The sequence below is a fragment of the Phyllobates terribilis genome, unplaced genomic scaffold, assembly GCF_046119375.1.
Source record: "Phyllobates terribilis strain yellow unplaced genomic scaffold, ASM4611937v1 Scaffold_1__5_contigs__length_1240528914, whole genome shotgun sequence".
Classification (NCBI taxonomy): Eukaryota; Metazoa; Chordata; class Amphibia; order Anura; family Dendrobatidae; genus Phyllobates; species Phyllobates terribilis.
This window is the reverse complement of record NW_027362761.1, coordinates 5,171,333-5,188,577: the sequence shown is the minus strand read 5'-3', so window position 1 is coordinate 5,188,577 and position 17,245 is coordinate 5,171,333. Positions and strand designations below refer to the sequence as shown.

Genomic DNA, 17,245 nt, shown 5'->3' with positions numbered 1-17,245 from the left:
AATTTCTCCTGACTGTTGACAATCACCTGTGGGCATTGTCACAACGTTATTCTTGTGCTTGGTATTTCAGCGTGACAACCCCAATGTAATGGCAGAGAATGTGAACATGATTTATCATCAGGGCAGCAGGACTCCCGAAGAATACGGTAATTACGAAAGGATACTACTATATTTTATAAACTGGAATTCAAAACTTAGGCTTCATTAATGTTCACCTATCAAAATGCCACTAGCCTGACGTTCTCCTTTCATAGAACATGATAAATGTAACAGGCAAACTACAAAAGGATTAAAAAAAAGTTTAACACTCTTAATAAACAGCCAGAGCATTTTATCCAATCTAGAACATCGCTATAACGCCGGAGAATAAAGGTCACCATTTTTATCCAGTGTCAGCTTAATATTTTCAACAGCAGTGTTATATTTACATGCTGGACCATATAGTAAAGAAGTACGGCACTTCTAGCAACTTTTGGTGCTCGGATAGCCTTAGATATCGGAAATCCTTAGATTTATATAATAAAGAATGCGGCACTCAAAATGGCATGTTTTACCACTTTACCTCTGTACGGAATGGACGCATTATTATTTTTTTTTTATAAAGATCTGCTGGACCAAAACATCACTGACTGTTACACTGATTTTGGACCAAGCTCTTAAAAGGAGCCTCTTCACAACATGCCATTTTAAGTGCCGGATTCTTTATTCTAAACAGCTGGACCATAAGCATATATATTGATCTTGTCTATTATTATTATAAAAGCAGTAAGAGGGCTTGTTGAAGCTAATGATCAGCTTAGCACTGTAGGTCTAACCCTGGTGATCAGCCATTAACAATAACAAAGCCATTTCTGGCCAGGCAGTTTGGCCAAAACAGATCAACTCTGTGTTCTTGCTCATAAAGGGAGGTACAGAGAAGGAGACCTCTTATTTGTTTCCAAATATAATAGGGCATATGGTTAAGGTTTGTCTTTATTAAAAAGGAACAGTCCGTTCTCCAGACATGTCGATTTTACAAAATACTAGTTTCTCATATTAAATATAAATTCTACTGTAGAGCAACTCTTCTTAAAGGTCTACATTCAGTAGAGTTGATAGGACCTCTCCAAATTCTGGGTAATATTAGCATTTTTCTCCTCTAGTTATTCATTCCATCATGGCTTTTTTGAGCTTTCTTTTGATGCAGATAGGTTGAGTACCTGTGATTGCAACTCCATGCTTTATATTTAGACATATACTCTGTGAGTGCTTCTTGCTATACAAACAATTTTGAAATTTTATTTTATTTTCAAACCACTGATTTTCAAGCCCCGTATTAAAAAAAAAAATTAAAAAAGAAAAGAAAAAGGTAACATAGAATAAATTGTAATAAACAAAAAAAAAAAACCATAGCGGTATGAGCATTTGAAGCACTAACATAATCCAATTATTTCATTGCACTCCAACAGTCAGCAAGCGGCGGCTCCAAACAGGGTGGGAGAAGACAAATCTTATAATACCATTTTGGTGAGACAGGAATCATTCCGTCTTATTCCAAAATGCAGAAGAAAGGGATATAGGGAGGGGAGCCAAAATAATGTGCAGCCTGTACAAAATAACGGAAGCTTAGATTACACCATGCTGTTCAATGATTTCCAATGATGGATGAATGCTATCAATTTAACATAATAATTTTGAGATTATGTGATTGCCAGAGATTTCATAAGAGTCTTAAGAATTAGAGTAAAAGGAGATAAAACTTCACAAGGTGTAATCTATTTATTTCTTTAAAGCAGAGACAAACCAATACGTAAATAGTGTAAAACACTGATAGAAACGTAGCATTTTTATTATGTGTTCCTGCCCTGTGCAAACTAGACAGCTACCAGAAATGTAAAAAAAATGTAGAAAATAAACAAACATAAATATATAAAGTTTGTAGAAAATTGTAAAAATTCAATCAGTACCAGTTAAAAGGGACAAGGTAATAACTAAACAGAATAAGAATTATAATATTAATTTAGGATTTGCTTGTTATTATTGTTATATTTGTTAAGTTATAATTTAATAAATATTTGGTAGGAAAAATAACAAAATTAATTATTTTTAAAGACTTGAGAGAATCTGGATCCACAAGGCAGAAACTCCAAAAATGTATGCATTTTACCACAGTAAACTAAAAATAAATTTGCTTACTGAAGGACAAAAAAAAACACAATAAAACAAGAAATATACACATATACAGATAAATAAACAAAAGACATGCAAAGATAGTAGCATTCTTCTATCATGCATCAGGCTCAATGCCCAAGCACCCATTAACCATGACGACGAAAAGTGCAAAAACCCAGCAACATTACCAAAGGATGCATAGAGAGGTCTCACAATGCAATATCATCTCAATCCCCAAAGACCATGGACAGCTGCACTGTCCAGGACTAAAATAATTTTTTTAGTCTTTTCATTTTTTTCCTTTTTTCTTTAAGAATGTAAAAATGTGGGTAAAGAACGTAAACAAAAAAAAACACACCAACCTTCTCGTAGCTCTGAGGGATGTTAAGGGGTTTGATGCAGAACACAATGACATGAGGAGAAGAGAAAAAATAGGGGAGACACAGAGAGAGTAAAAAAAGACCTTCTCCAGGCTTTCAGCTGCAAAGCGACTAATCCATTAATATATATTCAAAGTATTAACAAATAACTTTCCCTTTTCTTTTGAGATGGAGGTTATCCAGCTCAAATCAGTAAGTCATCTCTTCCAATCTTTCAGTTTTTTGAGCACTTAAGTATAACGATGCATCTATAACCACTACTTGAGTTAATTGCTGGCAATATCTATATAGCTATATCTATACGTTATCTAGAAATAGATATGTATGTTTATGCCATTTTATTAAGACCTACCTAAACAACATAATAACAACAGTAGCAGTATCTACTGACCAATTCATTTCTAAAACTAAATAAGACTTCTAACACAAGCTCCTTTTACTAGTACATTTATAAGTTTACAGATCTTAGAGACATGCTTAATGCAACCATAATCAGGAAGATATCTCAAGCTCTTGAGAAATCGGCCCATCATTGGACTTCTCCATATGCCACATGGTTCCAATAAACCAGTGAGGATCATAAGGAGAAAATGGAAGGATCAAGTCAGCAAAAGGAGACTTCCTAACAAGATGGAAAATCTGCTTGCATGATACTGATTGCTTCTAATTGTCATAAACAGTCAATAATTCTCTTCACTGCCCAATTTGGGATCCTATGGTTTTACAAGACTATATATATTAATCTTAATTTGTACTGCACTGTGCCTCCAGAATAATATACAATAAAAATGTGGTGACAAACAATAAAACCTGAAACCAAGACTTATCCGTACCTACCAGGAATGTTTGTGATAATCATGGCACCTGCATTATCGTGGTACCTAATCTATAAGTATATGTTTCCCTATTATGCCATAAAGTAATTACGGGACTGTATTATAAGATACAGACTTAAACTTTAGGAGACCAAAACAACTTGTCCTCAACAAATCTGAAAAAATTACTAGAAAGAAAATATTCCTCATCTTTTGCAATAATGCTAAAGTAAGTTTTAGGTCTAATTTAAATACAGCAATCATGTCTGCACTGATTTATATTATTTCACTTACTGACATTAAGGGCTAAACAATCATGGGCTAAATCAACAATCTTTGCTTTTGCTTCAGCGTGTTTAAATAAATATAAACTACCCTACTCATTAGTAGAAATGGAAACAGATACATATTAATATATCTTTAAAAAAAAAAAAAAAAAAGGTAAAGTCGTCAATGACATTAGGACCCAAGGGCAGGTAAAGCCCTGCATTAGTACACATTACCAGCGTTGCAGAGCTCTGCTGCTCCCTACCTCTCACGTAAAGATTAGCAGGTGAAGAATAGCGAACTCCGGCACTGTTTGTTGCCACACATTCATATTTTCCTTGATCGGTCTCCTCACTATTTTCAATCTGTAAGGCACCTGCAAAGGAAGAAGAGAAAATAGCCAAAACCATTAAGGTCAGATTTTATTTGTTCTTCATTCTGGTATCCTAATTTGGAGGTACCGTTGGAGGAACCTTCTGCTAAAACCGCAGTCTTTACATAACTTATGTAGTCATCAGACATGGAAAGGAAGAACCTACTCACAGAAAGCAATAAGCAGCTTAAAGAAATGTTTTTAAAATGATTACCAACATTTTAGATTTGACTGACAAGCTACTTACTATTTTAGTGAATTGCAATAAAAATCACATTGTTGTACTCTATACAAAAAGTACAGATCATAACTTTAGTAACAACCTGCAGAAATTAAAGAAATGGACTCTGTTGGAAGAGGTGCAATGAACATTTACCTGATATCCTATCCATGGTTTGGCTCCTACATGCTGCTTTCTTTGTTTTTGCCGTAGGAATGAGGACTCGAGACATATATTGTCAATTTATGCATACTTAAGATGCACTATAATTGCAAAGTCTAGAGCAAATGTTTTCCATGGCCTTATACCATTATGTTTTAGTGCCAATTTACTTTTCAACTGTAATTAGTAAAAGATAACAAAAGGGATGGTGACATCAAGCAACTGAATACCATATAGAGCAATTTGTGAATGTTATTCGATGCTGAGCTTAGATTTTATGGTGAAGGTTACAAAATTAGACTGAACACTAGGCCGTCTTCTAATGCCAAGTTAGGCAAGTACATATTCATAGACTAAGAAAACTGAAACGGAATACTCAGATAACACAAGGATCAAGATAAGCTAGTAAGAAGACCAAAAGGAATGAGGGAGGTCCAAAACTCAAAGGGAAATTGCAATTTCAGGTTACAAAATGCCTTACCTCGAATTGGTGTATTTTCTGTAATGAAAGCAAAGGAAAAAAGTGACAGTGGTGAGGAATTATATTTAGTTATCAGGCAAACAGCCAAAAAGAAGGGCCACGTATCCAGGAGGAAATTCTTCTAGCCACATACTCAAAAAACCTAATCTGAATGAAGTAGGACCAATTCTGTCATTAAAATTAAGTTAGCCATTTTGTGGACTGTTTTTTTATTTCTGATATGTAAAAATGTAGCAATTATTAAATAATGAAACATTAAGCCCCAGTACTGTCACTATCTTGATTTAGCAAAGTGGTGCCATTTACCACCAAAAATGTGCAATATACTATGTTAACGTTCTGTGCCCTATTGCCATTCCTACTAGCCCTATAGTAATTTTCTTGCTTCATGTTTTCATTTTCAAATAGTTTTCTCTGTATTTTATACAGTGTCATATTCATGGTGTGTTATGCTTAATAGCAGTCAGTTGGGAAGTCATGGACGGCCCAGAATACACACAGACACTGAATGAGGACGATAGCGTATAATGTATATAGAATGTAGCCAAGAGACCAGGAAGAATAATGGTAGCGCACAGAGGATAAATGAAGTATATGGCAGATTTACAGTGATAAACAGGATTTCTGAATTTACTAAGAATATCAGGTCTTCAAAATTAAACTGTGAATTTGTAACACATGCAACGCTGTGATAACACTGGTCCTTGCAATCTACTCTTAAAAATGACCTGGGATGCAGACCACAAAATGTCCTTTGCTGCTCTATCAAGTGGGTGGGACGTATAAGACTGTAAATGTATATGCTCACTTGGCAGGACTCCTCTACATTACTCTAGGAAGCAGTCATTTTGCTTTGCTAGATTCTACTAAGGGGTTTATAAACTTTCTCACCCTACGCAAACTTGCCTACCCTACCGTATTCTCTCCCCTTCTTCTGTCTCTTCTTTTTCACTCTACAAAGGCTTTTGATGTGCTTATGTGACTCATTTTATTTGTTCTCTTCTATGCAGTCTAATTTGTATTGTGTTTATTATTGTTTTATATTGTTAAAAAGTAATAAAAAACTAATTTTGAGCAAAAAGGGTGACAGAATACTTTTGTTCCTTCATTGCATTACGTTTGTTGTATAGTACATACAGCATGTTGCAACCCATTTCACCGCTCACAGCACCGCTAACTATACTGTGAGAGGCAGCTGTAAGCAACACTTTGAGCTGTTGTGGCGCCCCTGATGGTTCGACCACCACAGAGATGCTGCACCTCTTCAATGGGGTGTGGTATCCCTCCTTCGAGGTAAGATCGGTGCAATGGTCAGGACCCCCCCTCTACATCCAACACCACCTTTCTCCCACCAGAGGGGGCTAATAGGCACCAGTGTGCTGCCCCTGCCGGGATAATGGGAGACTGGGGAACCAAAAGATAGGGGGAACCATGTAGCGGGTGAGGGTGGAGGACACACATTTAGTTTACACTTAATAATTCATATTTAATAAACAGCCATCTTGGGCTCATGGTCTTTTGATTGTGATCTTCATCCCTGAACGTGGCTTCTGGGTGAATCTGCAGTGGGTGGAGACACGGTCCTCGCACTCTGGTCTTGAGTCGAGGGGAGGGTTGGAGTTAACGTATGTCTCAACCCGGTCAAGGTCCATACCCAAGAAGGCCTGGAGCTTAGGAGTGTAGCTCCACCGCAAAAGGATCCCAGGGGGATGCAGACGGAGCAGTATACGCCACCTGTCCTCGCTATTCTGGCTAGTCAGAGGGATTCCAGCTGCAAGAGGGTTACCGGCCCCCCGACACCTGACTTTGCTACTCTACGTCCTAGTCAGGGAAGCCCGGCAGGCCCAGAGGATCCCACCGGATAACGGCAGGAGCGGAGTCGCCACCCGTACCCTTTTTCTGAGCGTAGTCCAGAGGGAGACCCGGCCTATCTACACACACCGACAGGAGAGGACTCAGTCTGAAGTCTAGGAACACTCTGGTGCGGGGTCCTGATTAAGCACTTGAATTACTCAGAGGTTGTCGGACCCCCGTTTCTGGTGACCGCAGAACTCCGTGAGGAGCAGGGAGAAGTCTTGCAGCTGCTCACTACACCGTGAGTAAAAATTCTGGAAATCGACCCCTATGGCCTCTGGACTCTTTATTTTGGCACTGCGCCGCGCAGCACCAGACCTCCTACACTACAACTCCCTCCATCCTCATCTCTGCCCTGAGGCCCTGCTCTGCCTGTGGGGAGTGGTAACAACGTCGGCTGCCACAACATCCCGCCTCAGAGGACTGCGGCAGCACTGGTGGCCTTCACCAGGTACCACAGGTGGCGTAGTCGATAGCAACCACTCAACCCTGATAGCCCATTACATCCTTTTTTTAATGTGACGGCCCTGGGCACGGAACGGGTGCAGGCCACGGCTACAACCCCACCAAACATCTGACCCGGCTCCGAGTAACCCCCCATCTTCCCAGGGTTAGGGCTGCGAGCGTCACACTGTCAATCAATGTATCGATGCATACTTACAGCTGCCTCTCACAGTATAAAGAAATCCAGGAACCAGGGCACTAGTCCTCCTTTGGTAATTTTATAGGTACAGAAAAATGACAACATTTTGGAAGTGCCATATAAAATAGAAATATGCATATTTCTTTTTTTGGGCTTGATAAAGGCCTTGCGCGGCCGAATCATTGTGATTTTTCTGTACCAAATAAAGTTATCAAAGGAGGATGTCTAGTGCCCTGGTTCCTGGATTTCTCTGTTGGCTATAACCTTGTGGAGGGTTGCACCAAATGTGCGCAGACAACAGAGTGGTGCACAGGACTCATCTACTGCCACTGACAGTATAGTGAGAAATGTTACTCCAGCCAGGGACTGACCGTTTTCTAGCATCGTTTACACTACTTTCGTGGAGTAAATTCTGATGAATTTGTTGACTAGGCTTTGCCATATTCAATCCTGCCCCATCTCTACTTACTTTTGTAAAAGTAGGTGGAGCTGGCCAGGAATGGCTTAGAAACACCTAACGTGGCAACATTTTTGCCACCTTCAAGATGTGCAAAAATTTGGCAACAGTTCATGAGTTTTACGACAAAATTCTGGTGAAAATTCCTTTTGAACAGTACCCTTATTCTGCTGAAAACAGGGAGTTTGAATTTCTTATGGCTATCTTATTGTACTTAAAAGAAAGCCTCTGACAATTGTATTTTCTATTATTTAATTTAGGACTTAAAAAAATCAGGATAAATGAGTTGGTGCCCTATTATACCATTGGGAATGCACATGAATGTGTCTGCAGTAAAGCAATACATACTATTTATAAATGTCAGGCAAAACCGAAGAACAGGTCATTAATAGTGTTGAGCGAGTATGTTCTGTCCGAGTATGCTCGGGCCGAGCTCCGAGTATTTACAGCTGCTCAGTAATATGGTTGAATTGCTCCCGTGTGCATGATTTGCAACTGTTTGACAGTTTTATTACATGTGAGGAATGTATAAGTAATAGACATTCCTCACATGTAATAAAACTGTAAAACAGTCGCACATCATGCACATGGGAGCGAATCAACCATATCACCGAGCAGCTGTAAATACTCGGAGCTCGGCCCGAGCATACTCACCGAAAGGGTTAACAGAACATACTCGCTCATCACTAGTCATTAACAGTTTTGGCTTCTGTAGGAAACAAATGACTACTAGATGAAACTATTTTGTTAATTTTGATCATTTTTCCCTACAAACTGCAGTCTCTTATTCACACACTGAGATGCACTAATGTATCAAGTTTGTTAAAAATTACGTGCTTATTGATATACTCAACAGAAATGTATTATTAAAATTCTAACAGTACCAGTGATATTAATATCCGAAAAATGATTGTGATTCTTGCAATGTAATCTACCCTAAAGTTTTAAATATGTTACACACCATTCGATAAGTGTCTCTAAACATAACGTTTTTCTGTAGCCTTGACTACATTTAGATAAAAATGGTTTCTCTGTGGTTATAACAGTAAATTCACGTTGGCAAAGTTATTTCAACAAATGTAATTCATCAACCAATATATAGGGAAAAACAAGGTGCAACTAAGTCATCTAGTTGCTATAAAATATTTTCCCTATGCAATATGTTGGTGCCAATAAAGTGTATGTGTAGAAATTACTATCCTGACTTCAATTTAGAAAAGTAGCCACTGACAACTTATTTTTGACTATTTTTGGACTTGTCTTTTAGCTTTTAATAGATCCAATCAGTTTTATGGTCAGTTATTTACTTAAGATACTTAGCTTCCCCAATCCTGAAAATATCTACTTTCACAAAATAAATAAGAATTGAAAACAAAAAATAAATGTTATTGATACATTAGGAAATATACTTTTAATAGTAACTTTCCCATTATATGGGTAATATAAAATAACCTAATTTATGTAAAATGAAATAAAAAATACCAGTAATGTGAACCTATCGGTAATATTCTTCTACACATTAGCATATAGTAAATTAATACAGAAACGTTATAGTTAATAAAGCAGGGAATTTAGGCTTAAAGGAAAAAATACTGCATGGGAGGATAGAGGTTTTTAGAGTAAGCATCAACATTTTAAGTAACACTTGTTTCCAGAAAGAAAAAAAGCAGTTGTTTGCCCATCCACAATTGGTGGAAGATCTGCCATAAGGAAGGGAGATTAATGAACCAGAAGGCTTTGATATGGGAAACAGAAGCCACTTCATTATTTTTTCTTTATTTCTTTGCAACACGATAGTTCTCAGAATTACACATTTTGTATATAATGTGAATGGTAACAAGTTTTAATACTTGAAAGATTTCCTGTTAATAGAGTATTCTCAAGTTGTCTCTTGAGCAGCTCAGAGCTCCTTACAGTCTTTCCTTCCTTCCTGGTAGCTTTGGAAGCAGATACTCCTCGAGTGACGTTCTAGTGAGAAACTTCATTCAGCTAATAAATATTAAGGCTATGTGACCACAATGCAGATTTAATGTGTTTCCATGGCAGCATTTCCACCGCGGAAATGCATTAAAAACGCTTGTTAAGTTGTCTGCCATGTTTCCCAGTGATAATCCGCATGTGCTGTGCATATGCTGCGGAAATTTCCGCTGCGGATTATCATTGCGGAAAAATCCGCAGCACAACCATTAATTGTGCGGCGTTGAGGCGAAATCGCCGCCATTCACTTGCATTGGCCCGCTTAACATCCGCATGACTACATGTACACATGCGGATATTGTGCGATTCAACTGTCCTCCAGACCCGGGTACCATAGCACCTGTAGTTAAAGAATTAAAATAAAAAAAAACAACATTATACTCACTTTATGATCGCCCCTGTCTGCTCCCGGCAGCGCTGCTGGCTCTTCGGCTGCTCACGGTGGTGTAAAAGGACCTTCCATGACATCATTTAGTCATGTGACAGGTCACGCGACTGCCGACGTCATGGAAGGTCCTTTTTTAGAGCACCGCGCGTATCCGAAGACACCGGACGCCATCGGAAGGTGAATATAATGTTTTTTTTTTATTTTTCAACATTTTTATTCCTTACTATTGATGCTGCATTTGCAGCATCGTAACTTGGCCACACAACATAAATTCATGCCGGTTGCATGGATTTATATAGTGTGACCAAGTTGTCAAGCACTTTTCCAAGTGATGCTAAAATCTCTTGGAAAAGCGCTTGACAACCAGCATGCAGAAATCGCATGTTAAAAACGCTTCACAAAAGCTTCTGTAAAATTCGCATGCGTTTTTTCTGCCAGGGAGATGCAGAAAAGCTCAGGAAAAATCCAGAGCATTTCTGCATTGTGGGCACATAGCCTAACATGTCTGTCAGTGTTTGTTCTGGGTCTACACTGCTATTACTATATTTGCACATAGAGATAACAGGGACTTTGAACAAGCACATGAATCAGAAAGTAAGAGCCATGATTAGGACAACTGATTTGGAAATTATTGATGTTGGATACCGGGGTATTGTGATTCTACAAGACTGATAAGTTGGGAACAGATAGAGTGGGACATTGAGCAGCTAACTGATGTAAGATAATAAATGGAATGGAGAAAGCTAACTGGAATATTAGAAGCTAAAGGGGTTTTCCAACGAACAAAAGTTAATTTTAATAATTGTCTGCGTCTGACCGTGTATGGAACATACCACATCACCTGGGCACACAAAATGAATCCTCTGCGATACCTGCTGTAATGTCTGTATTGTCTTTTGCTTTCTCCCCTGCCCAGGAGATGTGGTATTATCAGACCGTGTTCCATACATGATCAGACACAACCATGGATTAAAAGGAACTTTTGTTCGTGGAAAAACCCCTTTAGCTCTGCTCTTGGAATGTAACACACTCAGCCAGGAACTAGTGGCCAAGATCCATCGAAACCAGCTCTACACTATGTAAGAGATAAGCTCTTACTGCAGGAGATTGACTTGTTTTTCTATTTGCTGTCAATTTCAAACTTGCTTATTTCCATGCTGTCTAACTAAAGCAATTTAATAACATGAAAATAAACACAAACATTAGATCAGTAGATAATTACAATGATCTATTTAGGGTGTGCCCTGCATGCTCACAATACTATACCTTGTAGAATAGAAAGGATTGAATGAGTCTCCTAATGTACTAATATATCTGATAATTCACTGAACTGTCTAGAAAATATCAGGGATATTTAAAATAAGGAACATGTGGAGACCCGCATACAAAGAACCAATTCCAGAAGAAAACTTGAAATACTTGGGATAAAAACTGTAAATTACTCTTTTGGACACAGTTATGAAGCTCTGCTTGGCTCCAAAAATATAATTACAGTACTTACTGCTCTTAGCGTGACCAGGACACAAGCCACTTACTTTCGGCCACAGATCCTGGGCTTTATGACTAAAACCAATTCCCTAAGGATAAGTGACAGAATTACTTACAAAAAAAACAAACTTTTTTTTTTTATCTATTCTGGAAAAATGAAAGCTCAAATCTTGTTTTGTTGCTTATAAGTAGTTAAGTCATACATAAAAGGTCATTGTGTCTACAAGGCTGCGTGCCAACGATGAGATTTTCAAGCATTTTTGCTGCGGAATTTGCGCAGCGTAAACGCTTGGTAATCCACCCCCCATGGTCCCCAATGACAATCCGCAATTTCAATGCCCATGCGGCGGAATTTTCCGCAGCGTTTTTGATGTGCAGAAAAATCCGCAGCATGTCCATTATTTGAGCATTTACGCATGCGGAATTGCCTACTCAATGCATTAAAAAACATGCGAAAAAAGCATGTCAAATTCTATGCGCGTTTTTCTGGGCAAGGACATGCAGAAATTAAGCGGAAATTTTCCGCTTCATTTCTGCATCGTGGGCACATAGCCTAAGGCTAAGTGCACTTTGTATTTGTGCACAACTAGGTTTAAATGCTAGTAAATCTTCTGACGCACAGTAGCTTGCAAAAGTATTTATGTGCCTTGGCTTTTTACAAATTTTTTTACATTACAACCTGTGCTTAAATATTTTTGTAATCCGATTTCTGTGTGATGCATCAGCACTAAATAGTCTAAGTTGATGAAGTGAGGCAAATATAACCATAAATTAAATTTATGGGTTCAAATAACTAAAAATTGGCATATGCATATGCATTAACCCTTTTTGCTATGAAGCCTCTAAAAATTTCTGGTGCAAGCAATTACCTTCATAAGTCACATGCTTAGTGAAAGGAAGTCCACCACTGTGCAATCTAAGTGTCACATGGTCTGTCAGTATATATACAGTCATGGCCAAAAGTTTTGAGAATGACACCAAAATTATATTTTTCACATGATCTGCTGGCCTCTGGTTTTTATTAGTGTTTGTCTGATGTTTATATCACATACAGAAATATAATTGCAATCATATTATGAGTACCAATAGGTTATATTGACCGTTAGAATGAGTTAATGCAGCAAGTCAATATTTGCAGTGTTGCCCCTTCTTCTTCAAGACCTCTGTAATTCTCCCTGGCATGCTCTCAATCAACTTTTGGACCAAATCCTGACTGATAGCAGTCCATTCTTGCATAATCAATGCTTGCATTTTGCCAGAATTTGTTGGTTTTTGTTTGTCCACCCGTCTCTTGATGATTGACCACAAGTTCTCAATGGGATTAAGATCTGGGGAGTTTCCAGGCCATGGACCCAAAATCTCTATGTTTTGTTCCATGAGCCATTTAGTTATCACCTTTGCTTTATGGCAAGGTGCTCCATCATGCTGGAAAAGGCATTGTTGGGCGCCAAACTGCTCTTGGACGGTTGGGAGAAGTTGCTCTTGGAGGACATTCTGGTACCATTCTTTATTCATGGCTGTGTTTTTAGGCAAGACTGTGAGTGAGCCGATTCCCTTGGCTGAGAAGCAACCCCACACATGAATGGTTTCAGGATGCTTTACAGTTGGCATGAGACAAGACTGGTGGTAACGCTCACCTCTTCTCCGAAGAAGCTGTTTTCCAGATGTCCCAAACAATCGAAAAGGGGATTCATCAGAGAAAATGACTTTGCCCCAGTCCTCAGCAGTCCACTCCCTGTACCTTTTGCAGAATATCAGTCGGTCCCTGATGTTTTTTCTGGAGAGAAGTGGCTTCTTTGCTGCCCTCCTTGAAACCAGCCCTTGCTCAAAAAGTCTCCGCCTCACAGTGCGTGCAGAAGCACTCACACCAGCCTGCTGCCATTCCTGAGCAAGCTCGGCACTGCTGGTAGTCCGATCCCGCAGCTGAAACAGTTTTAAGATACGGTCCTGGCGCTTACTGGTCTTCTTGGGCGCCCTGGAGCCTTTTTGACAACAATGGAAGCTCTCTCCTTGAAGTTCTTGATGATGCGATAGATTGTTGACTGAGGTGAAATCTTTGTAGCTGCGATACTCTTCCCTGTTAGGCCATTTTTGTGCAGTGCAATGATGGCTGCACGTGTTTCTTTAGAGATAACCATGGTTAACTGAAGAGAAACAATGATACCAAGATCCAGCCTCCTTTTAAAGTGTCCAGTGATGTCATTCTTACTTAATCATGACTGATTGATCGCCAGCCCTGTCCTCAACACCCACACCTGTGTTAATGGATCAATCACTAAAACGATGTTAGCTGCTCCTTTTAAGGCAGGACTGCAATGATGTTGAAATGTGTTTTGAGGGTTAAAGTTCATTTTCTGGGCAAATATTGACTTTGTAAGTACAGTAATTGCTGTTAAGCTGATCACTCTGACATTCAGGAGTATATGCAAATTGCCATTACAAAAAATGAAGCAGTAAACTTTGGAAAAATTACTATTTGTCTCATTCTCAATACTTTTGGCCATGACTGTACACACCTTTTCTAAAAGGTCACGGAGGCTGCAACACCATTAAGAAAGAGGCACCACTAACCAAACAACACCATGAAGACCAATGAGATCTCCAAACAAGTCAGGGACAAAGTTTTTGAGAAGTACAAGTCTGGGATGGGTTATAAAAAATATCCCAATCTCTGATTATCCCCCCAGAGCACCATCAAACCCATCTTCATTAAATGGAAAGAACATGGTGCCACAACAAACCTGCCAAGAGTGGGCTGTCCACCAAAACCCTCAGCCCAGGAAAGGAGGGCATTAACCAGAGATGCAACACAGATACCAAAGGTAACCCTGAAGGAGCTGCAGAGTTCCCAAGCATAGACTGGAGTATCTGCCCATACGACTAAATAAGCCGAACACTCCATAGAGGTGGCCTTTATGGAAGAGTGGGCAGAAAAAAGCCTTTACTTACACACAGAAATTGTATGGCTCGTTTTAAGTTTGCCAAAAGACATGTGGGAGACTCCCCAAACTGTATGGAGGAAGATCCTGTGGTCAGATGAGACCAAAATTGAACTTTTTGGCCACCAAGGTAAACACTATGTCTGGTATCAAACCAACACAGCTCATCACCCCCAAAACACCATAACTACAGTGAAACATGGTGGTGGCAGCATCATGCTGTGGGGATGTTTTCCGGAAGCATAGACAGGTAAAATGGTCCGAGTAGAGGGGAAGATATTATTGAACAAAACCTGTTTCAGTCTTTCAGGGATTTTAAACGGAGACGGAGGTTCACAATCCAAAAACACACTGACCCAGAGCATACCGCTAAAGCAACACTCGAGTGGTTTAAGGGGAAATGTGTAAATGTTTGGAATGGCCTAGTCAAGGCCCAGACCTTAATCCATTTGAAAACCTGTAGTCAGACTTGAAGATACTTTTCACAAGAGGAAACCATCTAACTTGAAGTTTTGTATTGAGTACTGGGCAAACATCCCAGTGGCAAGATGTGGAAAGCTCAGAGACTTATCCAAAGCGGCTTGCAGCAGCAATTGCCGCAAAAGGAGGGTCTACAAAGTACTGAGTTTAGGGGAGGTGGGGGTGAATACTTATGCACACTAAAGTGTTCAGTTATTTTGTCCTATTTGTTGTTTGCTTCACAATAAAAAGAAAACCAAATATTCACAGTTGTAGTTTACATGAACTGATGGAAACCCTAAAAAACAAAACAAAAAAAAAAACTGTGAAATTCCAGGACGTGAGAAAGCAAAAAACGAAAAATGTCAAAGGAGTGAATACTTTTGCAAGCCATTGTAATATTTCTAAAGCATCCATTGATCAGATAGAATCCAAAAGAGTCTCTGGTGTATGCATACAACCTCTTAAACTCTATAGAAAAGAGCAGCAGACTGTAATATCCTATACAGGGGACCACTGCAAAAAATATTAGATCTTATGAGGGAAGGATGCCGATATATATATAACAACTGTTATTGACAGCAAAAAGGACAGTTTTCCATGTTCTGAAATGAAACTGATGGCAATAATGGATTTGCTGCAAATAAACCACATGACACCTAGTGAAAATTATATATCTATTCCCTAGATGGTGTCTGATGGATCTACTAGTGGTCATAATTAAAAAAAAACATTTGAATGTACTCTCCTCAACAATGAAATTGGTACACCAAAAAAGAAAAGTCTCTATTCATTCAGTATCCAAAATTGAATATGAGCACCATACGCAAAAACATATGCACTTACACGCCTTGGCATGGTTTCAATGAGGTTATTAATGGTTTTGTGAGGAATGTTTTGCCACACTGACTGCACTGCCGTTATTGGCAGCTCCCTTTCCGATTGCTGACCAATGATGTTCCAGATGTGCATTATGAAGAACATGAACACTTCAAAGCATGGTAGCACATTTAGGCAATGCAGGCTGCTCACAGTAGTATCAGCGACATGTAGCCTGGAGTTCTCGTGTTGATAACCTGCTCCTGGGACACTGACACATTCCCTTGTGAAGGCCTCTTCATAGCGTTGCCCACAAGGTCTCCAGACCAATCTCTGGCTATCATGGTGTCCAAGACAAAAGCTCAGTGCTTAAAACCTAGACCTCCATTCCAGCCTACATTGACAATTTGCTCAGCACCATATCAGCCTTTAACTTTGTGACATCAGAAATTTTTTTTTTTTTACCACAGTACAGGAATTGGACCGTATAAGACTGGGGTGAAGTTATTTTCTCTGATAAAGCCACCTTCAGACTGTTTCGGACATCTGGAGAAATGATTGTCCCGAGAAGAAGAGGTAAGCGCCATCATGAGTCCTGTGTCATGCCAACAACAGTAAAGCATACCAAGTCCATTCATGTGTGGTTGCTTTTTCTCCAATTGAGATGTTACGCACCTGTCACAGATCCTGGTTGTGCTTCCCTCACTCTGGCTCTGAATCTGTTGTGCTCCACGGCTTTCCAGATGGCCTGGCGTGATCCCATGTGATCATCTACCAAAGCCTATATAAGGCCTACCAAGACACACACCTGTGTCTAGGTATTAAGTCTCTTAGTTTGTTGGTGTACCACGACCTGTTCCAGGTCTCCCAGTACCTCCACACTGTGTCTCTCCCTGTGGCTACCAGGACGTCCATGTCTGTTTGCGGCTTCCAGGACCTCATTAAGACTTTTAGTTTGCCTCTGCAACATGTCCGCCTTCAGCTTTCAGGATTTCTCCTATCCTCTAGAGGCTTTCAGAACCCTGGATCTGTGTCCGCCTGCAGTTTCCAGTACATCTCCTGTCTGCTTGCAGCTTTAAGTAACTCGGCTACCTGGCAGTGGTCTCTTGTACATTTCTGGTCCGCCTACAGCTTCCAGTGCCTCTGCTACCTCTTTGCGGTTTACGGTACCTCTGCTGCCCATATGAGGTCTCTCGGACGACCCCCGTTTTTCACGTGCTTCATCTGACTGTTGCACTGACACCCGAACCTTGGGTTTCAAGGATCCACCTCACCCAGTGAGCCGGACAGAACACCAAGGTAATGTATCCCAAAGGCGCAGCAACCATTCCTGTGGGTTATGGACATATTTGGAAGGGGCCCTAAGATCTGG

At 39.7% G+C, this 17,245-nt stretch overlaps 1 protein-coding gene across 1 annotated transcript in view; it reads right to left on the bottom strand.

The window, feature by feature from the left end:
* PTPRS (protein tyrosine phosphatase receptor type S) overlaps window positions 1-17,245 on the bottom strand; it is a 600,332-nt gene that overhangs the window by 276,684 nt on the left and 306,403 nt on the right. Inside the window, exon 6 of the mRNA XM_073652674.1 lies at window positions 3,879-3,989. Within this exon, the coding sequence (XP_073508775.1) occupies window positions 3,879-3,989 (111 nt within the window). The remainder of the gene's footprint in view (window positions 1-3,878; window positions 3,990-17,245) is intronic.